The sequence below is a fragment of the Cololabis saira genome, chromosome 12 (assembly GCF_033807715.1).
Source record: "Cololabis saira isolate AMF1-May2022 chromosome 12, fColSai1.1, whole genome shotgun sequence".
Taxonomy (NCBI): Eukaryota; Metazoa; Chordata; class Actinopteri; order Beloniformes; family Belonidae; genus Cololabis; species Cololabis saira.
In genome coordinates this window covers 13,618,677-13,644,013 of record NC_084598.1, presented here as the reverse complement: position 1 = coordinate 13,644,013, position 25,337 = coordinate 13,618,677, and the positions used below count along the sequence as shown (strand labels likewise).

Below are 25,337 nucleotides of genomic sequence, written 5' to 3'. Positions count from 1 at the left end.
TACTCTGATCCTAGCTGTGGGCTCTTGATAAATAGTTTTAATACATTGGATTACGTTTTCATTGAAGCCAAATCTCTTTAGAACCTCATAAAAGAATGACCAACTAACACTATCAAATGCCTCTTCGGCATCCAAACTAATCAGAACTGTACTTGCACCACTTTTTTGAGCATTGTCTAAGATATGGAGGGTTCTTCTAATATTATCATGCATTTGGCGTCCTTTAATAAACCCGGTTTGGTCTTCATCAATCAAGTCTGGTATGAGGGTCTCAAATCTTTTGCAAATAATTGATGTAAATAGTTTGTAGTCTACATTTAAAAGTGAAATCGGCCTATAGTTTTTGCATTCTTCTTTATCTTTGACTTCTTTAGGTAGAACGGTGATAATTGCTTCTTTCCACGATGTTGGGGCCCTGCCCTTTTTAAGAGTGAAGTTAAAGTAGGACAGAAGCAAGGGTGTTAGCTCCTTCCCAAAGGCCTTATACCATTCCGATGGAAACCCATCACTGCCTGGTGATTTACTAGCTTTTAACATAATAATTGCAGCTTCCAGCTCCTTAAAAGGAGCATGAGGCTCCTTTTAAGAAATGAGACTCTCTAGCGCCACCCTTCGCCACAACGGCCGTCGGGGGTACTGCAGCCAACAGCGAAGCCGGCACGGGAGAACGGGGAGAACGCACATGCAGCGTCATGTGACGTCACATCCGCAGCCCAGCGCGGGAAATTCGGGACCGGAATTGCAGCACATTTTGCAGCACACAGCCTGTTCAAGGCAACGGAGAGATACACTAGAGGAAACATTCTTTTTGGTTTGGAACGCTTCATCTGACATTATTACTAGAAAACTTAAAACGTATACGAATTTTTTTCATAAATCCTGCCTCAATCCGGCCTCATGCTCCTTTAACTGTAAGTTGCGACATAATAGTGTAATTCTGTGTCTCACCAATAGATGGCAAGTCAAGTGAGTCAAGGAAACTTCTAATTGTTTTTTCATCGGCTGTTAATGGTTTAGAATAAAGTTTCTCGTAATATTCTTTCTATTTCCTCTGGTTCATGTGTTAATTGGTTAGGTTTTATGTTTCTTCTCCAATTCTTGTAGTTTTTCTACTTTAGGTTTATAAATAGGTAACCGAGCCTTCTTTTGTGATGTTGTCAAAGCGATTCGTTTTCCACGAATAACTGCCTTCATACCGTCCCACAGTATTGCAGGGTCTACCTCTCCGTTATCGTTCTCTTCTGTATACCTTTTTATTTCTTCTCTTATCTGTTCCACATTTGCCTTATTATTCAGGATGCCCACATTTAGCCTCCATACAGTATTTACTATTCTTTTATTCAAGTGTATTGTCAAGCTGATCCCACTGTGATCTGACACATCCGCCACCCCGATTTTACACTCTGTGACCCTGTGGCTTTCACTTGTATTAATTAAAAAGTAGTCGATTCTGGAGTAGACAGAATGTGGTACTGAATACTGTGTATAATCCCTTTCTAGTGGGTGGAGTTCTCTCCACACATCAATGGGTCCCATTTCCTGCACTGCTGTATTAATAAACTTGGTTAAATGCTTCTTGCTTCCTTTAGAGCTTGTTGTATCCAAGTTATGGTTCATGACCACATTACAGTCCCCTCCACATATGAAGATGCCCTCAGTTTCTATAGCAATAGTGTCAAATAGGGTTTTTAAAAACTTTTGGTACTTTCTGGGGGGCGTAAACATTGATCAGTGTTACCATTCTGTTTTCTAGTTTTCCTTTGATTGGTTTTATAGTTTAAACAAGGAAGAAGTAGGGAGATGTGGGTCGGCTGCAGCTGCACATCAGCTTACGGCTCTCTGAGCTCCTCTGGAGGTTACAGCGGCCGTCTTCAGGCCGAGCCGCCAGTCTGCTCCAGGATCAGCCACTCCCACTGGTTCAGTCTGGACCCCCCAGTCAGCACTGGGAGAACCAGCTGGGATCTGAACCCCCAAGCTCTCCACCGTGAGCCAACAGCTCACCACCGAGTAATAAGCCGAGAACCGCAGGGAAAGTATCTGAGTACTTTCAAAACGCTAAAGTACAGCATTTTATTTTGATACATGTAGAGACTGCTGTGTTTTGTTTCTTATCTTGATACGTTTTTTGCCAATTCCTGGTATGGAGGGAACGCAAATAAAGAGACCTGTTAGAAAAGTGCCATGAAGCATTTTTCTCCAACATCATCAACTGGTCAGAACTGGGAGGATTGTATAATAGTTGATATTAAAAAGGTCAAATAAAAGTAGAAAACATAAATACAAAAGGTGAAAAGTAGCAATAAGGAGAACAGAAGCAAGAGCAGAAAGAAAAAAAGGCAAATTGAATATAAACCGTGTGAATATCCCACGGAGCCTCATTAAACTGGCGGCGCGGGGCCGAGTGGTGTTAGACCATCAGAGAGGACAAATGTAACGCTCTCGTGTCTGGCTTTCAGCTGCTGTGAGAAAATATGAAATCAGCTTTTATTCCTGCAGTAATAGAATTCATCGCCTCCAGCTCTCATCAACAGTAAAGTAAATATGAAAAATAAATTCAACAAATCCCCGTTTAGTTTAGTTTAGTGACCGGGGCATCGCACATGGAAGCTGCTGGATCTGAGAGGATGGTGGGTCCGTGCTTTCCTGCACGGCTGCTAATCAAACAGTGTTCAACCATAGCCTGCAGAGAGCCCAAAACAACCTTTCTCTGGCGCAACAGCGTGAATGGATGTCCTTGGGAGCAATAATCAGAATGCACAGTGTCCCTGGAACATGTGTAATAAAACTGAAAAGAAAAGCCTCACAATAGCTCATTTTTAGGTTGTTTTTTTTTTTTTTTTGGTGTATTAATAAATCAAATTCCCCCCCGGGGGTATTAGACAGACTCATTACTACACTGGCATGTTTAAAGGTGCTTGACTTCTTCAATATGTATATCAATCTTAGTCTTTTTCAGAAATGGAAGTCAGATATGTAAAGTGAAACCTATGTATTGCAAAACTTATTTCATCAACAATGGCCTACATGCACAACATAAGAATAATATTTATATTTTATAATTATAAGGTATTTTTGGGGATAAAAATCGTACTCCCACTGGAGTAAAGGTGTGTAAAAGATGCTCCTGTGTGTCCCAGCTGCAAATCTTCTTCTAGGCTGCCCATGAAAGCCTGGAACCTTCATGAGCTGAAAGAAACTATTTGATCCGTCGGATTCAGACAACCGGATCCGTACTGAGCACTGTGCTTCCAGATCTTAACGACAAGCTGTTGAAAAGGTGCCGTGGAGCAGCGACGTCTCTGAAACATTCAGGGCCGTGACCTCTGCCGCTGTCCGCGAGCCGTTAAACGCTCCAACGTGAAGGGTCACATCTGAGTTATTCCCTCAGACAACACACCTCCAAGCCTGGCTGGGCTCACGAAACACACTGAAAACACACGTGTGGCCCGTGACGTGGAGCAGGCGTGGACCTCCTGCCGGAGGCTCGGTCTGGTAGGTTGTTGATGTCAGATGAAAATCTTTATGCTCACTTTGAGAAAACACATGTTCCATTCAGACTCCCGCATCAGAGTGTGAGGTGCTGGTCCATTTAGATCTGTATACAACGGCCCTGTTTGTATCATCACTATAAGCACAAAATAAAATGATGATTCATGGCAAACGTCAAAGGCACAAAACAGAGGCCAAAACGAGTGCGGGGGAGGTGTCACCCACGTCTTCGGTTCAGAGATAAAAGGTGACGCTTCATTTCAAGAGCTTGTCAGTGCGTGTTTGCAAACCCCTTTCTCAATTTTGTACCTTTCGGAAACAAACGAGAGCAGTGTGAGACCGTATACCTCCTCCAAGGTTGAAGCCAACAAAAGCCCTGCATCCAGAGAGGCGGGACCAGGGCACTGGAAGGCCATTTACGCCAACATCAAATAAATATTTAACTGGAAAAAGGGCCTGCAGCATCAATGCTACACCATATTACAAAAAAAGTTGTTCTTCTCTCGCTCTATTAATTTCCTCTCTTGGGAATCCACAAGGATTTAGTTATTAGCAATTATTAATAAGACTGCAGTTATGGTTATTATATCTAATACAGTTGATGAGATTCATTAATTATGTGACACTTCACTTATAGCCATTTCCACCAGTGCAGAAGGTTGCAAACAGGGCAGGGGCGGCTTTATACCAACACTCATACCACTATACCACACTGCCAAGATGGCTGCTGGTTGTTTACGCCCATCAGTGGTGTCCACGCACAATTTATTTTGTGTATTGGCTGGTTTGTCCCCCAGAAATGTTGCTGGCCAGACAAGCGTAAGAAAGCTTCTGTGTTGGATATCTTTCGTTTTACAGCTGCAGAAAAATCCCAACTGATATCAAGTCAGTTTCCAGACGTGTTTAAAGGAGCTCAAGGAAAAGGGTTCAGGAAAAGATTCAACTTCATCTTAAAATGGTAAATTCTAAAATGGACTGCACTTTTCTAGTCTTCTGGTCTTGTCTTCAGTCTCTAATTTACACAATAAATCAGATTCATCCACTGGCACACAATATGAATCATTATTCCATCATACGGTGAGCATGAATTTCTTAACTGTAGCCAGACAGCACTCTTCTGCAATTATTTACACTCACATTAAATGCAGTTATTATGCTGTGTCTTTTATACGCCTATTAATTACTCATTTGTTTTTATGTGATTGTGTGTTTGTATTGACTGTTGTGAATTTCCCCTTTAGGGACATTTTTATTCAATGCACTCCAATCACATCCTACTATAACTGGGTCACAAATTGTACACAAAAAGAACGACTGCGCTCATAAAAGACCATTTGCATATAATATCTGTATTTCAAAATGTATCATTTAGGTAAAATTACAAGAGATAAGTGGATTGTTAGGTGCATTTACAATGACATGGGATTGACGTGACTGATCACAATTAAGTGTTTTAATCATTTTACAAGTCAAGTAAGAATAAGCAAAGCAAATGTTTGTTTTTCCAGTGTGGAGCTGGTTTAGGATGAGCCATACCTCCAGCATCTATGAGCAGCTCTCCCCCGACACACCTGGATCAGAGGGACTTCTCACTCCATCTTGTTTTGGGCTTTACTTTCCCTCTGTGACAGGAGGCTGATGTCTGCGTCAGTTCCAGCCTGAGGTTTGGTTCAGACACCTATGGGATGGAGTGATGGTGATGATGGCGGTGCTGGTGATCGTGACGGTGCTGATGGGGTGAACGCGCTGCTGCTTCCATACCTTCTCGTGTAGGCGTTGTCAAAAACTCCTGAAGCAGGGAGGCGGTGGGGTTATTTATGCAGAGGCTCTCGTTTTCTTCCCATTGGTCCGTTAATAGAGGCTCTTCTGATGACACGGCCGAGGTCTGTTGATAAAAAGAGAGAAACGACAAGGAGCGCAAGAGAAATAAGTATTGGACGGAGGACAGCGGTTTGGTAAAAAACGTGGATGCGCCTCTGCGAGTCTTAAAACGACTGGAAGAATCTATCCAACTCCTGAGGTACCAACTTTTATATTTTAATACCATCACTGAAGCTTTTTTTTAATAACATTTCACGATCCTCCTGTAATTAACTGAGGTGAAAGACAGCCTTGGCGATGGCGCGTCATGACGCAGCGCGCTCAGCTCTGCACACGCAGCACATCTGGATATTTCAATTTAATTTGATTTAGAACAGAACAAATTTTGAATTTTCAAGTGTTTTATCCGTACAGGTGAAATCATGTAGTGAATGTTTGAGTGTGAGTCCTATAACGATCTTCTCCACACTGTGAGCGCGCTCTGTTTGTCCGTGTTTGCGTGCGCCATGCAGGGATCAGGTGAAGTATGGAGTGGTATGTCCTGGTGCTGATGTTGAGCCTGCCGCCCTCCATCCGCACAGACTGCTCGTCACAATGCCAGAAATGCGTGCAGCAGATGCTTCGCCCCGACGCCGCCTTCAGCAACCTGGTAGGAGCAACTTTACGCACAAAGACAGACGAAAACACCAATCTTTTGGGAGTCTATTTGTTTACCGTTTGTGTTTTTATGTAAAAAAAATGGAATGGAATGGAATTGGAATCACACCCAAATTCTACTTAGTGAAGATAAAAATCATCCAAAATCATTAAAAAAAAAAGAAAAGGAAAAAAACTTTCCAGGCAGTATCTCCAAACTGAACCCACCACATGTTGAATATTGACATTGGAATATTTCTGGATGAAACTAAACATCCAGACAAAAAGACTTGGATAGACTGCATCACTTTTCACTCTCATAAACAGCACACAAAACTATAAGAACAGCTCGTGTGCGCCTCGGCGTGCCGCAGTAGGTTCAAGGCTGATTTATGGTTCTGCGTTACACCAACGTAGCGCCTACGGCGTAGGTTACGCGGCGACGCCCACAATACGGGCGCGTCGCTGCGTACCCTTAACGCGGAACCATAAATCGGTTGTCAACGCTCCTGTCTGTGTGTTGCAGCCGTGCAGTGCGGAGTGCGAGGACGAGCTGCAGAGCTGCGGCCAGGACTTCAGCCAGGACTTCAGCCAGGACGAGGCGGCGGAGGCGCAGGAGAGCCAGGAGACCGACCTGGTCAAGCGCTACGGCGGCTTCATCAAGAGGATCGACAAGAGCAAGAACAAAGTCTTCACGTCGTCCCCGTGGCGCGACAACTCGGTGCTGAAGGCCGTGCTGCTGCCCCGCAGGTACGAGGACTGGCTGAAGCGGCTGCAGGCGCCAAGGGACCTGGAGGACCAGACCCTGCACACTACCGTCAAGCGGTACGGCGGATTTTTACGAAAATTCGGCCCTAAATCACGGAGAAGTAGCTCCACGGAGCAGGAGAGCCAGGAGAGCCAGGAGGGTCAGGGGCCCCAGGGGCCCCAGGAGCCCGAGGAGCTGCAGAAGCGCTACGGCGGCTTCATGCGGAGGGTCCGGCCCAAGCTCAACAACCTCAAGTGGGACAAGCGCTACGGAGGCTTTCTGCGCCGACACTTCAAGATCTCCGTGCGGTCGGTGGAGGAGCCCTACTACTCCTACGATGACTCGAGTCTGTAAAAACCCCGCTGAGCACAGAAAACTAAAGGCTGGTTTATGGTTCCGCGTTAAATCCACGCAGAGCCTTCGCCGTAGGGTACGGCGAAGGGTGCGTGTTATCGCGCACCCTACCCCGTAGGCTCTGCGTCGGTGTAACGCAGAACCGTAAATCAGCCTTAAGAGGAACTTGTGCAGGCGCACCAGAAATCTCAAAAGTTTATCGAAACAGTATCTTATGCCTGCCTTTCCTGCTTACTCGGTTGCCTTTCTGTGTAAAACTATCATCTCTGTGTCATTTTTGCCTCAACGTTTGTCATTAAATAAACAATGCTTGTTTAATAAAACCAGTAATAAATCCAACTTCCTGTGTGTCGAACAAACCCAAAGAAAATAGCAAAAATCACAGCTCACACTCGTGTTTTTATTGTTTCTTAAATGAGTCGGAAAGATTCACGTGGAGCCATCACATGCGGAGACGCAGCTCTTCAAACTGTCAAGACCCTGAATGTGTGACAGGAATGTACGGTACAATTGAAATTATTATTTTATTGTGCGCAGAAATGCCAAGATAATTAGTTCGGTTCGGAATTGGTTTTAACATAACATTTTCAATAACGGACACATTTTATTTGACGTAAAATTGAAAGAAAAAATCAGTCTCGAAAAAGAAATAGAAATGCCTCTTTCAATTTTAAAGAAAATGTGCCCTAAATTCGTACAACAGTGTTGACTAACTCAGTGTTTCCCAACCCTGGTCCTCGCACCCCTATCCTGCATGTTTCAGATGTTTCCCTGCTTCAGCACACCGTGATAAAAGTACGTGTGTCATCAACAGAGTTGTGCAGACCTTGGTGACAAGCTAATGAGGACCATTAATTAGAATCAGGTGTGTTGGTGCAGGGAAACATCTAAAACATGCAGGATAGGGTCCACGAGGACCAGGGTTGGGAAACACTGGACTAACTCACTAGAATGAAACCCAATTTCCTGAATTTGAAAACAAACTTGTTTTCATTGTGAATAATTCAACCAATTAATAAAACTGTTTTCTGACATTTTTTTAATAAAAAAAAAACAAATAGTTTTGTTTTCGTGCCGTCTCTGTCGAGCCATGTTAGCGGTTTTTTTATCGTTTTATTTCAGTTGTTCAAAAAACAATCACATAAATAAGAATATTGTCACAAGCATTTATTTTAGATCAACTTCATGAAACATTAACAAGTAACGTTCTTGCGCCATCTTGTGGCCAAAAGCAGAACTTCAGCCACCGTCTGCGTCGAGACACCGACAGCAACATGTCCACGATGTCCTTCACTGAAGATGACGGGACTTTAAAACGTCTCTTCCAGTTTTCTCAGACTGCTGCTACAGTTTCAGGCTGTCTGAGGGCACATTTCAGTCACATATGTCGGTGTAAGTTAAATCCCTAAGACTTCGACATCATTTAATTGGACAATTGTCGCATTGCGTTGCCAAAATATCTTTGATGATGGATTTAAAAACTGTTTTGTTTTCGTCGTGTTGAGCTTGTAGAGGGGAAGTAGAGATGAACCTGAAAAACTGAGGTTAAAAAGTATTTATTACTAAAACACAGACAAAAAAAACTGAATAAAACACATCTGCAAATACAGTGTAATCCGTTTTTAGTAAGGTGACATGCCCATTTTTTATTTACATATTAACACTGTCAGATTATTATTTTATTTTATTTTTTTTATATCTTTCCATCATGTTTCTGCAGCAGCAACTGATGTTTGCAGCCAGCTTTGAATCTAAATTTATTATATGTTTCCAGGAATATGGTGGATGGTGGATTGATTTTCTGCTGCCAACCTGAACGCCTCGTAAACCAGAATAAACCAGAATAAACCCAAGTTTCAGGCTCCTCTCTTGTGGAACCAGCTCCTAGTTTGGGTTTGGGAGGGCAGGAAGACACCACCTAGCTGCGGGATTAAACTTAACTTTCCTTTTAGGTAAAGATCTCGCTCGGCTGAACCTGAATCTTCTTTTAGTGACGTTTGCTCCTGTTCCTGTACTCAAAATGCTTTATACAACATGTTTCTTGGGGAAACAATATTAAAACACCATTCTCTTTATGTAGGAAAATAAATAAGAGTTCACTGAGGATCTTCTCAGCTGTTGAGAGCACTGGGGACTCTGGGAAAGAGGTGAAGAAGACACGGGCAGTGAGATGAAGATGTTAAGACTGTCTTCGGGACGGACAAGGATGGATAGAAAAACCAGAACATCAGAATAACGACAGGCGGGGACAGACGTCTTGGAGAAGTAAGAGAGGCTGGATAGAGTTGGTTTAGATGCATAAAGAGGAAGTACGGTAAACAAACTGATTAAAGGAAGCTGGAGAAAAATAACTTAAGAGAAAAGCTGAAAACTGACGTTCACGATCCAGCTGGAATCTTTTCATCAGCTGCTTTAAAGCCTATAAATGACTCATGAACGTTATAATCAGTACTGGAGTTGAGGGGGGATGAGGGGAGATGGCATCCCCCCTGAAATAAAAACGGTCAAAATCATCCTCCCTGTAAAACTGCCATCCCCCTTTCCATCCCTTATGTAATTTCATCAATGAATGTGGTTTTACTGCTATTTCAACATTTAGAGTCATCACCAGAAAAATAACATCAGAAAAATAACTTATTTGACAATTTTCACCTGTTTCAAGTAAATTTTCTCTTGAAATAAGTAGGAAAATCTGCCAGTGGGACAATATTTCTCTTATCTTATTACAAGCAAAAAAATCTTGTTCCACTGGCAGATTTTTTTACTTATTTCAAGTGAAAATCTACTTGAAAAAGGTGAAAATTGTTGTTTTTTCCAGTGATGAGTCTTGCTTTAAGTGTAATGAGATGTTTTTACTAAAATGAGACATTTTAACTAGAAATAAGACAAATATTCTTGTTAAGATTTTGAGTTTTTGCAGTGATCCATTTTACTTATCCTGTGAAGGACAGAGTCATATTGATAAGTTCAGAAAACTGTTTTTTATTTTTGTGTTTTGATGTACTTGATGTAAGCCCAGTGGATATTTAAAGCTTACAGGAGGCTGCATTTAACTGCTGCTATGTCATTCCTGCAGTATTTCTGCAGGTGTTTTGGTCAGTGCTATTATTTGTAATATATTATATTATTTGTAATCAGCACAAATTATCTGTCCCCATATGATAAAATCCACCATCCCCCCTGATTTTTTTTTACAACTCGAGTACTGGTTATAATGTGAGAGCTGTCTGAACACGTCAGAATGAATCAGGTTCTGCAGGTCTCCGTGGCCCCTGGTCCCCGAGCTGCACGTGTCGGACCTGGACCAGAGTTTGCTGCACGTCCCCCGTCTCTCCCGTCGTCCGTCCCTCACCCAGGCCAGGGTTAGACTGTAGGTGAACAGCCTCCCTGACTGAAGCGTTCCCTCCCGCCCGCATGTGGAAGAAGGGCCCGCGTCTCCCTTTATGATCTGAAGTCAGTTATTAACACACCTGCTTCAAACTGAACGGATGGACCTAGAGAGACCACTTACCTTGATCGTTCAGTCAAATCAACAACCTTAAAACTACAAGAAGCCTTTAACATACAGGACTGTCTCAGAAAATTAGAATATTGTGATTTTCTGTAATGCAATTACAAAAACAAAAATGTCATACATTCTGGATTCATTACAAATCAACTGAAATATCGCAAGCCTTTTATTATTTTAATATTGCCGATCATGGCTTACAGTTTAATAAAATTGAAATATCCTATCTCAAAAAATTAGAATATTCTGGGAATCTTAATCTTAAACTGTAAGCCATAATCTGCAATATTAAAATAATAAAAGGCTTACAATATTTCAGTTGATTTGTAATGAATTCAGAATGTATGATTTTTTTTTTTTTTTTTTTTTTTTTTTTTTTTTTTTTTTTTTTTTTTAAATTGCATTACAGAAAATAAAGAACTTTATCACAATATACTAATTTTCTGAGACAGTCCTGTATGTAACCCGGTCTTTATCGCCGTCACCTCAAACACTGTAATTATGTAACACTCAACCAACTGGTCTAAAAAAAGGAGCATTTAATGACAGATGAAGCTCCCGGTGAGCTCGAGGCTACACGGCGTGAATCCAGTACGTATCAAAGATCATTTACAAACAACATAAGGAAGTCAAACTTGTCATGAGCAGTTTGAGTTTGAGTGGCGGCAGGATGGCGGGCTCACACGTCTGATAGATGTCGTGGCATGAAATGGCGTTTAAAAGTCCAAATCTGCCGCTGCAACATAATTGATGAACTCCAGCCAACCCCGGAGCCGTCCAGCTGTCTCCCCCGTCTCACTGCTGCTCCCCGTCCTCCTCCGGCTGACCTTCATCGCCCCCCTCAGTCTGGCTCGCCTCCCCGTCCTCGGCCGCCACGGCGTCCACCACGGTGATGCCGGTGAGCTGCTGCCGCACGGGACTGCCCTGCGCGGCGGCCAGCGGCAGCGTCACCAGCTGGAACTGCGGGCCGACCATCTTGACGAAGGCGCCGGACCCCGCCGCCCCGTCCTGGCCCAGCGCCGAGGACAGCACCGTCACGTTGGAGCCGTCGGCCACCAGCTCGGAGCCGGAGAGCGGGGAGGTCAGGAAGGTGTAGCCGCCCAGGTTGGTGCCCGCCTGGCCTCCCGCCACCGTCAGCACCTTGCCCAGCGGCAGGCCGCCCAGCTGGTTGAAGGGAAGAGTGATCTGGGTGGGGGCGGCGCTGATGGTGGCCGGGCCGGACACGGCGCGCGTCAGCCGGGGTCGTTTGGTCACCAGGGGGGCGGGGACCGGGGTGAGGGTCATCAGCACGTTGTTGAGGTGCTGCGATTTACTCTTCAGCTCTTTAGCGCGTTTCCTGTGTTCGTCACACTGCTGCTCCAGAGCTGCGGAGGGAGACGGCCGTCAAACAAACATCCACACTCACATCTCTGCGACGGATGAACAAAACGCCCCCACTCCCTCGTGTACTGACCCACAAGGCTGCGAGTGTACTGCTCCCGGTACCGGTCCATCTGGCTCTTGTGGCTGGCCAGGACTTTCTTCACCAGGTCCAGCATCCCGAAGTTCTGCACGATGTTGTTGAGTAAAACGGCATCTGAAAAAAAAACATCAAAACTTTCTTGCTCTCAGTCAGTCCAAGAGCCCAGTGTGTGTGTGTGTGTGTGTGTGTGTGTGTGTGTGTGTGTACGCGTCTAACCTTTGACCTGAAGCGGTGGATTACACACTCTCTCCTGCAGCCCCTTCAGCACCTCCTGCAGCTCCTTCTGAAAGTCCTCCACCACCTCCTCCAGCAGCCCCGTTTCCTTCACCGCACGCCAGAACATCAGCGAGTCCTCTGGAAACACACAACATATCACAACCGCAACGAGTAAGAAAATAAACATCTATTTCAACCTTTATTCATTTATAGAACCAAATATGAACCCGAATGTAATGGGTTTTTTTTTCCTCAATAACTTAATTTCAATTTCACACCTGCAACAGAGTCCAAAAACAGATGTTGGTACCGACTTTTGTGTGATAGTTTGGAAGTGAAAGAAGAAAATAGTGTTGTTCTAGACAGGTGCTGTTTAAGATGGTCTGTACAAAGGCAGAATACAGGAAGGGCCAAGTCTTTGAGGAGTAGCTGCTACTACTACTGGTGGTACTACTACTACCAGTTCTGCTACTGCTGTTACTACTATTACTACTAGTATTACTGCTTGTACTACTGCTACTGCAGCTGCTGCTACTCCTACTACTACTATCACTACTGCTGCTTGTACTACTACTACTGCTACTTACTGCTATTACTACTACAACTGCTACTGGAGCTGCTGCTACTCCTGCTACTACTCTCTCAAAAAATGTCAGAAAATCATTGAATTTAAAAAAAAAAAAACAAAGTTTCAGCATCTTATATTATTCAAGATTCAATAAAGTCTGTAGGACTTTCAGTGCCTGAAGCACAGGAGCAGAAGTCTAACATGAACAACGGTGACCTCTGACGGTGACCTCTGGTCCGTCACTGCATCACCAGCAGCTGAGATCACCAAATGTCAAACACTACGATACAGAAATACACCAACAAATCCCACTTGAGGCGTTCCACCACAAAAATCAAGCCTCGCGTCGACCTTTTCCACATGCAGCATTGGCATCTGTGGGCTCAGAGGTTTCTGAGACGGACCATCCCACGGTGGAGACGTGTACTGTGGTCAGACGCATCATCATCTCAGCCAATTTCTAGAAGAAACAGGCACCGTGTGCTCTGGACCACAAGATGAAAAGAAGCGTTGCAGCTATCAGAAACAAGTCTGAACGTCGGGCTCGGAGATGGGACGGAGTTGCCTCAGCTCATTTCCACTCCTGGAATGGTACAATCAAGGCAGGACCGTTCTCCGAGCCTTTTCCAGGGACATCCAGGCGTTTTCAAACAAGACCCTGATGTTACACATCATCAGCTGTTTTATTTTTTCTTAGAAAGGGATCAAACTAAGTTCCATGTGTTTAGTTTTTTTCTGATTACATGAGCCACAGAGCAGTCCGGTGGGCAGATAATAACTACATAAGTGTGATTGTGAGGATGGTTGATCACCTCTGATCGCTGTGACCCACTCCGACGTTTCCTCCGTCGTCTCTGGGAAGGAGACAGCAGCTCCGTTCACTACGACACATACGACAAAGGGGTTAAAGACACAAACACTCACCCAGCGCACCAAAACATACCGATACCGTCATTTTTATAAACAGAGTCCCGATTCTTCTTTATCTTTCTTCAACGTCCTGTTTGGAGCCTCCAGCTGTTGGACTGTGCCCGCTGTCTCGCTTTATTTTGGTGGTACGCTTTTATATTTTGGGCTGGAGAATCCCAGCAGGAGAGCTGTGACTTCTGGAGACCAAACCGATCTGAACTTATCAGAACTTATCAGCTAAAACGTTTTATGTCTTTTTATTTGATATATTAGTGGCTGCACTTTAAGTATCAGCCGATGCCATGAGGACAGATGTGGGTGCTGGTACCACCGTCTCCAGCTGTCTGCAGGCCACGCCTGGTAGGACTGTCTCCAGACATCTGCAACACCAGTTCCAAGACCAGAACCCCTTTGAAGGCTCGCCGTGAGGCTGCAGGACTTACAGTCGGCTGAAGAAGTTGCGGCAGAAACCAGGTCCACAGTCTGATCGCTGCCCATCGCCACCTTGGTCCCCACCAGATCTATCTTGGTGCTGCGGCAGGTGTTGGAGCAGACCTTCGCATGCTGGTAGAAGTCCAGTTCACCCGAATCCATGATCTTCCTGGGAAACGGAGAAAAAGAAAAAAGTAGAACGTTGATGGGACAGCACCATCCTGCGGTGGGCTAGTCAACTGCACGTTCAGCAAATCCACCTTCCAACGTTTGTATAAACACCAACCACAGTCTGCAACCCCTCGCACCGATGCTGACGCTCGACCGTGTCATTCTCCTCAAGTGTCTCTTTCCAACACTGCTCTGCACTGGTTTACATCCCACCTCTCTGGGAGGAGCCACTTTGTCACCGTGGGATCTGCAAGGTCTCAAACACTCTCAGTCCCGTGTGGTGTCCCTCAAGGGTCTGTCCTTGGCCCTCTGCTATTCATCATACACATGCTCGCCCTCGGTCATATAATCAAATCGGTCTGGAATTTCATTTCCCTGTTACGCCGATGACACACAGCTGTACATCAGGACCCACTAAAGCTCATCCACTCCTCTGTCATCTTCATCATCCCCTCTCTAAACACTCACCACCTACCTGGAGGAGATGAGTCACAATTTCCTTCAACTAAACTGCTCTAAATCCGAAGCCATACTAATCGGCACCCCTCACCAGGTCCTGTCATCTTCCATAACCACCTTTACGATCTCTGGACAGAATATTCCCATCATCTGTTGTCGCCAACCTTGGTGTGAAACTGGATTCTCATCTAACCTTCAAAACCACATTAAACATCTTTAAAAATCCTGCTTTTTCCACCTCAAGAACATTGCCAGACTCCGTCTCACCCTCACTGCATCTGAAGCTAGGAAGCTCGTCCACACCTTCTTCTCCACACTTAATGTCCTCCTCACCGGCGTTGCAAGGAAACGCATGAACAAACTTCATCTCATCCAAAACAGCGCTGCACGGATTCTGGTCAAAACTCTGTATACGTTACACTGGCATCCCATCACCTCAAAATAACTTACAACTTACTTGCACTCATCAGCTGCCCACACATCCATGGAACTGCCCCCCTTTTAATTACCAGACCTCATCAGTCAGCAAACGTAAACGCGGAGGAATTCCCCCCCAGTTACTTCAGGACCCCTCAGACACTGGCATCTTTTAAAAAGCACTTAAAGACTTTTCTTTTTAAAGATGCTTTTAATCTTTCTTAAACTCCCAGGGGTCCTTTAAAGGTTTCTTATGTTTTTAAGTGTGTATATCGTGTATTATCTCTTTTTATTCTTATTTTCTGTAGCACTTTGAGATGTCTTTTAATGAAAGGTGCGTAACAAATAAAATGTATTATTATTTATTATTAATAATCAAAATTAAAAAAATTAAAAACCCATCTAGACAGGAACCAGACCAAATAAATACGCAAGACAATTATCAGCTTGATGCCTCGGAGCCATTACAGTCAACAACTCTGACGACCGCTTGCTGCATGGAACTGCAGCACAGATGACCGGGACCGCTCACACGTGCAGCCGAGGGAAAAAAAACATTTCACTTCCACCAGAACCCTCGGATGGATATCAAAATAACCATGTTCTGAAAACATAAACTACATAAAAGCATCCTTAATACCTGTGTTATGATCACCTTTTCCATGAATATACTAAATAATAAAAACTTTTTCTTCTTAAATAATTGTTACCCAGCAGATGAAGCATTAAAACCAAGTCCAATTCACATGTGGAGCAATTGTGGAGGGGGTTCTGACCTGAGCATGGTGCCGTTGAGGCGGATCGCCCTCTTCCAGTCTTTCAAAGTGGATTTTCCAGCTAAACACACAAACTCTTTTGGACTGATGAGCTGCTCATTGAACTGAACAGAGAGCAAAGAAAAACAGGCTGAGAATCATTTCACCAAACATGTCGTCTACTTTTCCTTTAGTTCTTCACACACACAAGTAAAAAGGGAAAGATAAAAAAAAAAAATCACCTGGACGCATTTCACGTTGATCCCAGGACAGACAAACTTCTTCCAGACCAGAGTGCCTTTAGCGTCTCCACATGTGATGGGATAGTAGACGTCAGCCTCGACGTCCACCTCCTCAGACAACTTCACTGCAGGAACACACACACAAACACACACTCTGGAGACAACTGGACTTGTAAATGTATCATTTAACCACGTTTTATTATTTACTCACAGAAAAACTGCGCAGTAGAACAGCTAAATAACTACAATACAACTGGACCAAAGACATTCTTGGTCATTTATATTCAGATTGTATTACCAATAACCGCCTCTTCCTTGGATAATGACTCGGCTCTGCTGCTCTCGGCTTCTGCTTCCACTGGTGCGACTGTGAGGACGTCCTCCCTGGAAAACCACAGGATTCATATCCAGAAAAGTTTTTGCTTGTTTCAGCTCTTTTCAGATCATTTTAGCGGTTTTCAAACAAGAGAATTTAGTCGTACAGAAGATTTTTATGTTCCCGTTTCTCGTGACTCTGTATTCCCAGACTATGTTAATACTTGAGGTATCAAATTATGTTACAAATGAGTGTTTTGGTAGTAAAAATATGCTTATTTTGTGTTTTTGTGCTTACATGTGTTCGTATAAATTTTTCTGTTGAACCGTAATGTGGTCATGTGAGTGTCTTACCCAGCCTGTGTCAGCTCTGTGGTTACCAGCACAGCCTTGTCCTCCTCCACCACAGAGGGGAGATCCACAGAGTCCGGGATGGTGACGATAACAACCTCACTTATCTCCTGCATGCTGACCTCTGATGAAGCCATGGAGGTACGGCTGGACCTTCACAGCAAAAGCTCTGACAGCGGGGAGATGATTGTTTTCATTATCATCAATAGAACTGGTGTGAAGTTCTTAAAGACCGATGATGACGATAAAAGGGTTTCAAAAACACACCGAAGTATTGTCAGGAAAGAAAGATGGGCGGACATGTTTTTAAAGAGAGAGAGGGGGAGTTCTTTTAATAATCCTGCTTCTAAAAGTTCAAGGACGTTAAATACGTGGAGCAGCCCAGGGGCCTTTAGTCATGTATCAACAAACTGAGCAGTTCATCTCCCACCTGAGGTTCAAGTGTGGGAGGCAAGGAAGAGTCACGAGGAGAGAGAAGTGGAGGTCTGCATGGCAGTTTTCTTTTTTCAAATTAGATCTATAAACGTAATGTTTTGTTGTTATAATTGGTAACAGACAGTGTGTTTCTCGGCCCACCTCTCCTTTACCCCTGAATTTTTCTGCAGAAACATGAGCTACAGACCTGATGTCTTCCCCCACTTCATTGCTGGGAACGTACTAACTTTGTACGCTTAAAAGGATGCTTACTAAATAGACCAAATCATTTCATTCCCTTCAACATAGATGTAAGTTCTTTCTTTTTTTTTCTGACTCAATGTGACATCTGGCTGCAGACACATAAAGGTGTTCTTAGAAATATAGTTTATGTAAAACTGTGTAACAGTTACTGCCATTTAGTGGTGGAGTCACAGTTAGCAACCAGATCAAATGTCTTCAACAGTTTCTATCAGATCAGCTAAAGTCTCATTCTGATTCCTCAGATGACTCTTCCGAGCAGTAACACCATCTTAAACCAGGTCCTGTATAAAACTAGTGTAAATAGATTGTTCAAAACTGGAATATATTATCCATTATATTATAGTAGTGTTATAGTAGTAAAAACTATTCAGTTTGTGATTTAAAAATGCTTGATTTCTTCGATTAAATGGTCCATCTGACATGTTCACAAACAGAATAACGGTTTCACTAATTACACTATTTTATGTGTCATTAAACATTAAAAGATCATTTCATCAGGTCAGACTAAGCGATATGTGTGGCAGGAATTTCCCCCTTTGGGCTTTTACAAAGAGAATCAATGTCTTATAAATCATATGACTTACTTGCTTTTCACTATAAAGAATGGTTGTAATTCTGGTTTGACCAATCTCAGTATAACGGTTTTTGATCTGGACCTGGTTAAAGTTAGCTTTATTTTTTCTTTTATTTATTTTTTTTACAGCCCCGCGATGAAAACGAAATAGTCATCGACAACCGATGTATCGGTGTAATTCGTGTAAACCGAACAAACGCCTGATATAAATATGTCAGTATCTTTAACTTCATCATCTCGTCTGTTTGTTACACAAGATAAAAAACTTAAACTTGCTCTAGTTTTGAATTAACTTTGGTTTCGACTCTAGTAGGCGTGTGCAGCGCGATGACACTACACTAAAGCGCAGGTACAGATGATTTGATATAATAAATAACACGTACCTTTGGTTTTTGCTGCTTGTTGAGGACAAAATGCGCAAATGTTTCAATGTTTTCCTGTTCCCTTCACTCAAATCAGCCAAAACAAAACCGCGGTTAGTTGATCCATTTAGCCAGCAGATACCTCCTTTATATGTGAAGCTCGGTTACGATTTTTAAGTGTGAACGTGAAGATTAAGACATTTAAACTGATTTTCAAATTCATGAATATGATTTTATTTGCGCTTCTCCTCTGTGTACATTAACTTCCGGTTGTCTTCTTCTTCGTCTGCTCCAGTCAGAGCAGAGGGCGCTCTGCTGCCCCCTGCAGGCAGGCCGGAGGACCGCAGCGCTGGGGACACGTCTCGATCTTTAGCAATCACATCCTCTTCAGCGGCCACTCTTGAATTATCAAAAAATAAATAAAAAAATATTTGATTCTTAAATTACTTTGTGTCCCCTGTTGTAGTTTTAGTTCATATAAGAATAGAAGAATAACCATCTGACAGAACATGACAGAACATGTTCTGGCATAAAGTTCACCACATGAAAAATAACATCGCTATTATATAGCTATATATAATAGCTATACAGCTCTACAGCTATATGTAGCTGTAGAGATTTCTAAATGGACCTTTAGATGTCACATTACTAGATACCACATCACTGGAAAACTACAATAATTACCTTATGACCCTGCTCCATTACAATATTACACAGTCCACATATTAGACTGATTAGTGAGTCTACATTTACTCTTGGTGTGTGTATTAGTATTAGTGTGTACAGTTGCTTGTCTCTTTGTGTCTCTTCCGCAGATCCGTCATTTATCCAGGTATGTCCAAATAAAACAACAAATAAAATACTGGTTTACCCAGCCTTTCAGCTGGGATAGACTTGAGTCACCTGCTCCTGATGGAGGATGAAAACAGATGATATTCATCCATGGGTTTATATGAAATATAAGAAAATTAGTCAGATGTACATTAATGACAAATTCACCAAGTGATGTTTTAGCACATTTTTTTTTTGTAATTTAAAAAACAAAATCGAAATATAACAGTGTTGATTAACAAATAAGATAAGATAAGATAAGATAATCCTTTATTTTCTCCCTCAGTGGGGAAACCTATTTTGTTGGCAGCAGTACACTTAGCACACTCATGCAGGGGAGGGGTAAAAAAAGACTAAAAAGTAAAAAATAAAAAATATATATAAAATATTAGGGTGCTTAAATTTAAAAGGCCAATTCAATATAAAATACAATAATTGTGTTCAAAACAATATTTTTAAAATTGTTATTGATATCAAATTATGGTCAGGAAGCAAATAAAAGTGAATTATAAATCAGTCCTGGCAGGATGGAGACACGTTTTTTTTTTTTAAACCTTGGGAAAAATAGAAAAAAAAGTAACTCGTTTCAAACAAGGGCAAAATTTAACTTTTAACCACAGACTGTAAATATATTTTACGTTTTAAATTCAGTTAAGTGTTTGTAAACTGAAGTTTTTAAATAAAGTCTTAAGAAAAAAAGGCCTGATTGAGACATGCGCGTCACGTGACATATCCATGAAAAGGCAGGAGCTGGAATCAACTGAACGCGTCTAAAAACATTTACTGTGGAAAGTTGGTTTTGTTGACTCTCTGGGATTTAAAATGTCAAGTGTGTGGTCAGAAAAAATCCTCCAACTCCTCCGTCGAATGAATAACTTTAATCTACCAGGTAGCTGCACGCGCCGAGTGAATTGAAACATGTTTTTAGGGCATGCAGGCAGTTTGTAAGCAGCAGGTGTTTGGTTGTTTGGTTGTGGTGTGTCCCCAGGCTCCGGCCGGGCTGCCTGCTTCAGGTTCGAGATCAGCGGAGCGCAGGTCGGCTGGATCCCTCCTCACGTCGCCGCGCTGCTGGCGCAGCACCCGCAGGTGTTCAGCCCGCCGCACGGGGGCGCTGTGGCGCTGCACCCCGGGCTGGACACGCACCAGCGGAGGAGCGAGGCGGTGGAGGCGCTGCTGCAGAGCCTGAGGGAGGAGGAGCAGCTCACCTGCCTGGCAGGGTGGAGGGATGAGGTGACAGGTTCAGGCCGTGCACAAATCACACTCACAATTCAACGAAATTCATTTTATTAATGCCACGTCTGACCGCATTGGGGCAACATATCACTCCGGCTTTAACGTTGAAGCCAATGTGGAAATAAGAAAAGTTGCAGTTCCTCCACTGCCCACTGGGGGAGCCAATGTTTTCTGATTCCCATGTTAAAGAGTCCAGCTTTGCAGCAGAAATAATTAAAGGGGACCTATTGTGGCATCTAATACCTATTTTAAACAGGCCTTGAATGTATTAAAAACAAGCTTTTGATTGTTTTTGCTAAATAAATTAGAAATTCAGCCTCTGACGGAAAAATGGCGGAAGCTCCGGCCGGCGGAGTTACACCGTGTCCTAACTGCATGCGATGCGAGCGAGCGTCAGCGACCAAAATCAATTCCATTGCTTTATTTTCTATTGGACTGTCCTAACTGGCCTCGAGTGACGCAGCGCGACGCGGCGCGCCGTTTTGAGCTGAACATTTGTCGGACACCCTGCTTCTATTTTCTTCCTGCTGCTCGCGTTGAAAGCCGGTTGAAAGCGCTGTAGGAAACAGTCATGATGAGGAACGGCTGATCCAGTTAGTTGAAATGAGAAGTTATCTCTATGATTCCTCCTCATTTCACTACAAAAACCTCGATAAAGTGGCAGCTGGCTGGAGGGAGATGGACAGAGAGCGTCCGATGTCACGCAGTGCGACGCGATAGTCGGACGCTCGCATGCAGTTACACAGTGTATAGTTGTGGGCGTGGTTTGCATTTTGGTGACGTAACGACGGGAGCAAAATCTGAACGGCTCGTAGATCCACATCACACTGGACGGCTCATCCGGGCGGCTGTACAGACACTGCAGAATTTGGTTGCTTTCCTCCTTCTCTGTGTTGGCAGGCTGAGGAGAGACCACTTTATATGTGTAAAGCAAGAGAAAACCTGTTTCTCATAATAGGACCCCTTTAAATGCATAGTTGGGGGTTTGAGTTTGCTCCCGCGTGGTCAGAAACGTTACCGCCACATCGAGCGGCTTCAAGACAAGTTTGCAGCGAAAGAAAGAACACCAGCAACTCTTCAGCACTTGGTATCCTCATGTCAGAAAACTTTTATTTGTTGTGAGAAACAATGGCAGCATTATGAAGTAATTTAAGTTTTATTGGTCCAACTTTTTTTTATTAATAATAATGATAATAATACATTTTATTTTATTTAAAAATGTCTTGCAGGCTTGAAATTGAAAAAAAAAACATAAAATCTCATACTGTCTTTAAAAAATTAAAAAAAAAGTTAAATTAAATGTAAAAATCAAAAATTATGTTATTATAACTTTTATGTTTTGGCATTTACTGTAACATCCATATTGTTTGCTGATTTGTTGTAGTGATGAACATGTAGTGAAGTTGCATCCTAAATCACCTGACACGTGCCGAGTCACCACGTTAAATCAGAAAGTGTTGTTTTTCAGAAGTACAACGTGATGTCCAGATTCTCCGAGCCTCCTCTGATGTGCATGGAAAGAGCGGCTACGAGTGAGTTCTGGTAGAAAGTGTCAGATCTGCGTATTCGCTCCTGTTGTCTTGAGTTTAAAATGCTGCTGCGCTGCAGGCCTTTTTGGGGTGAAGCGATACGGAGTCCACGTGAATGGATACACGGTCGGCGCCGGCGGAGACGTCAGCATGTGGCTGGCACGGCGCTCCAAAACGAAGCAGACCTACCCTGGACTGTTGGACAACGTGGTGAGTGCCGCCCGTAGCCGTAGCAACTAAAACACACAGTTTCACCATTTACAGTTGACCTCCGCATCGTATCTTTGTGTCAGGCGGCAGGCGGGCTGGCTGCTGGTTTGGGAATCAAACACACTCTCATTAAGGAGTGTCAGGAGGAGGCCTGTATCCCAGCAGACCTTGCTGCAGCGGCCCGGCCCGTAGCAACAGTAAGGTGAGCGTGAATCACATGTTCATCAAGTTTCTTATAACAATAATGATAATAATAAAATGGTCTAATACGTCGTAACTGCATTTTCCTGACTTAAAAATCTGGTAAATATCTGGTGAGCACAAGTCATTTCTTCGTCATGTCCTGATATTTGAATTTGAATTTGAATTTGAATTTCGAACATGTATATAAAATGAAAGTAAAAATAATAATAAAAAAAAAGATAAACATTTACATCTTCATATAAACATATGTTCAAAAAAAGGAGTAGGAAGAAGTGTACACTTTTTCCTAGTTCCTACCCCTTTATAACACTATGGATTTACATTATTGCTATTACAGTATTATATCTACACAATATCCATATAAATATAATCTATATAAATACTCTGTAAACATGCCTATTACATAATTATCCATATAAGTATATAGACAATATAAATATTACATAAATGTTACTGTATATCAATATCTAGAAAATACAACTATTATATACATCTATATAAATATACACTATATAAACTACATAAATATCCCTATAAATATATATGTGCTACATACCCAATAAATATATAACATACATTACATAATTTCAACTATCCCTCTCAATAGATAATATATACTACATAAATATCTAAACATATCCTAAGCAAGTATAATATACCATTTTTCCCCACCTTATTTGTTTCTCACACTCCCCGTCAACCCATTTCCTCTTGAATATACCTGTTTATAAATAATTTTTTGTATTTCTTTTTAAACAGATTTATGTTATTACTTTGTTTCATTTCCTGCTCCAAACTGTTCCACAGAGTCACTCCACAGTTCGATATGCACATGCTTTTCATTGTAGGTATGCAAGAGCCAGACTGTATTTGAGGCGTCTCTAACTCAGCATTTGAATTTATTTCAAGCTACACCTACGAGGACGAGGAGGGCGTATTCCCTGAGAGCCAGTTCGTCTTCGACTTGCAGCTTCCTCTGGGGTTCAGACCCAGAGTCGGGGATGGAGAGGTGCAGGACTTCTACCTCCTGCCGATAGAGAAGGTGAGTGTCCCGTGTCCCGAGAGGCGGCAGTAAGGGCACGGAGGTTCATGGTGGTTTACCTGTTTCAGGTGAAGGACCTGCTGGCCACCGACGACTTTAAACCCAACTCCGCCATGGTCGTCTTAGATTTCCTCATTAGGCACTCGTTCATTGAGCCAGATTCAGGTCGGTGGTCTTCTGCAAATCCTCAGCTGCTGAAATCAGAGCTGAACTTTAACCTCTGTCAAACGTCTGCGTCCCGTTACAGAGCCGTGCTACCAGGAGTTGGTGACGGGACTCCATCACACACTGTAGAGCGAAGCGGAGGACGACTCCGCTTCGCGTGTCACCGTTGTTCACATCAGTCCCAGCAAACCCCCCCGGATGGCAGCAGTGACGCCGAGTCTGCTAGCCGGCAGCTGAGTTTAGGTGGGGGGGGTTCAGGCGGTGGCTGGAAGATAAATGACGGTTTCACAAGAGGATTCTGTCACATGCAACGCCTCAGAGACTGCTGCCTTGAACTGTCCAACTACCTCCTGGTCAGAAATGGAGCTGTCGGGAGGAGGCCAGAGGCCGCAGGTTCTGTGTGCTGACTTTATTTTTAGATTCGTAAAATTGTGTTTGCTGAGCTGAGATGTAGCTTTAAGTGTTTTATCCTAAATGTTTTGGCTGTTGTTCCTCCACAGCTTATTTTTGCCTGGCAGGCAGCGCAGAGAGGAAAGCTGCCACCGGCGCACTTTTAGTGCATCATCATGGTGCGTTTACTGACCGAACCCCTCAGGGCTGTGCGTGGTGCGTTTACTGATGGTCAAAATGTATTAATAACACATTATTATAATAATTATCTTATAATAATGAATGTACCCACATCAATATTGACTGGTATTGTCAGGTAAAACTGACCAACAGCTGATCAATCAGTGCATGTCTCCTTACAAATGTCTCTTTGTCTTTTCTCTTTCCCCTTCAAAGGATCTTTTAGAGTTTAGACTTTGAACAGGTAAACAAAAGGAAAAGGTAATAAAAAGAAACACACAGGGAGCCCAAGGAAGGGGTGCGTGGTTTTTCCTTTACCTGATTTAAAAAAATGTTCTATTAATTACAACAATTGTAAAAAAAAATTATGACTTGTGTATAAAATACAAAATGCTCAGATTTTAAAATCCTTTCATGTTTTTTTTTTAATTGTTTTTTGGGGTTTCTGCAAAATAAATCAGATCGCTTGAAGAATCTGCCCCGAGTGTTAATATATATATATAATGTGTATGTATGTTAATATATATTCTGGTGGTGATCCGGTCCAGGGCTGGAGACGGATCAGCCGTAGGCGGTGAAGGAGCCACCTGAGCTCGTCTGAGGATCCAGACATGCCCACGTTTGGATGATTGACAACTACTGCTTATATTAATTAAAACGTTCAATGTGTTGAAAGTAAAAAACAAACTGAACTTTGACGCTTAAATGAAAATATGTAAATATACACATCTGTTGTCTTCTTGAAGCGCTTTTGGCTTTTTAACTCTACTTTCTTCGTTTTTTTTATGCATTTTTAAAAAGATGCCACCAGTTTAAACTTAAAACAACAAATCTAATTTTTTTTAAAGGTTCAAAATCATCCCCTTTGACTTTCAATGCTGTTTTATGACTATTGGTACATCCTAAACACTAATGGGATTATGTTTAACATTAGAAATGGATCAACGTGTTCCTCATGATATTAGTGGAAAACAAATAGTCAAGAAGTAAATATTATTACGATACTTTTAATTATGTTTGTTTACAATAACCAATCTTGTTTTCTTTATAGTCAAAACTGAGCGTATTCTGCTCTAGAGGGAAGAT

At 42.7% G+C, this 25,337-nt stretch overlaps 3 protein-coding genes across 3 annotated transcripts; 2 read left to right on the top strand and 1 right to left on the bottom strand.

Annotated features, from left to right (window-relative positions):
- Positions 1-5,369: 5,369 nt before the first annotated feature.
- Positions 5,370-7,380, top strand: pdyn (prodynorphin). The gene is made up of 3 exons (XM_061734781.1): positions 5,370-5,509; positions 5,823-5,959; positions 6,473-7,380. Exons 2-3 carry the CDS (start codon positions 5,837-5,839, stop codon positions 7,046-7,048), a joined length of 699 nt encoding a protein of 232 aa, XP_061590765.1. The 5' UTR covers positions 5,370-5,509; positions 5,823-5,836; the 3' UTR covers positions 7,049-7,380.
- A 3,657-nt stretch (positions 7,381-11,037) lies between these two features.
- On the bottom strand, positions 11,038-18,739 carry gmeb2 (glucocorticoid modulatory element binding protein 2). Its single transcript, XM_061734780.1, has 10 exons — positions 18,489-18,739; positions 16,857-17,022; positions 16,486-16,571; positions 16,188-16,312; positions 15,967-16,070; positions 14,155-14,312; positions 13,615-13,683; positions 12,235-12,372; positions 12,010-12,132; positions 11,038-11,920 (listed from the first exon to the last, which is right to left on the bottom strand). Exons 2-10 carry the CDS (start codon positions 16,988-16,990, stop codon positions 11,352-11,354), a joined length of 1,506 nt encoding a protein of 501 aa, XP_061590764.1. The 5' UTR covers positions 16,991-17,022; positions 18,489-18,739; the 3' UTR covers positions 11,038-11,351.
- A 1,283-nt stretch (positions 18,740-20,022) lies between these two features.
- Positions 20,023-24,944, top strand: tpk2 (thiamin pyrophosphokinase 2). Its single transcript, XM_061734779.1, has 8 exons — positions 20,023-20,187; positions 20,287-20,528; positions 22,000-22,063; positions 22,140-22,270; positions 22,354-22,472; positions 23,384-23,516; positions 23,585-23,681; positions 23,764-24,944. Exons 1-8 carry the CDS (start codon positions 20,121-20,123, stop codon positions 23,808-23,810), a joined length of 900 nt encoding a protein of 299 aa, XP_061590763.1. The 5' UTR covers positions 20,023-20,120; the 3' UTR covers positions 23,811-24,944.
- Positions 24,945-25,337: the final 393 nt, after the last annotated feature.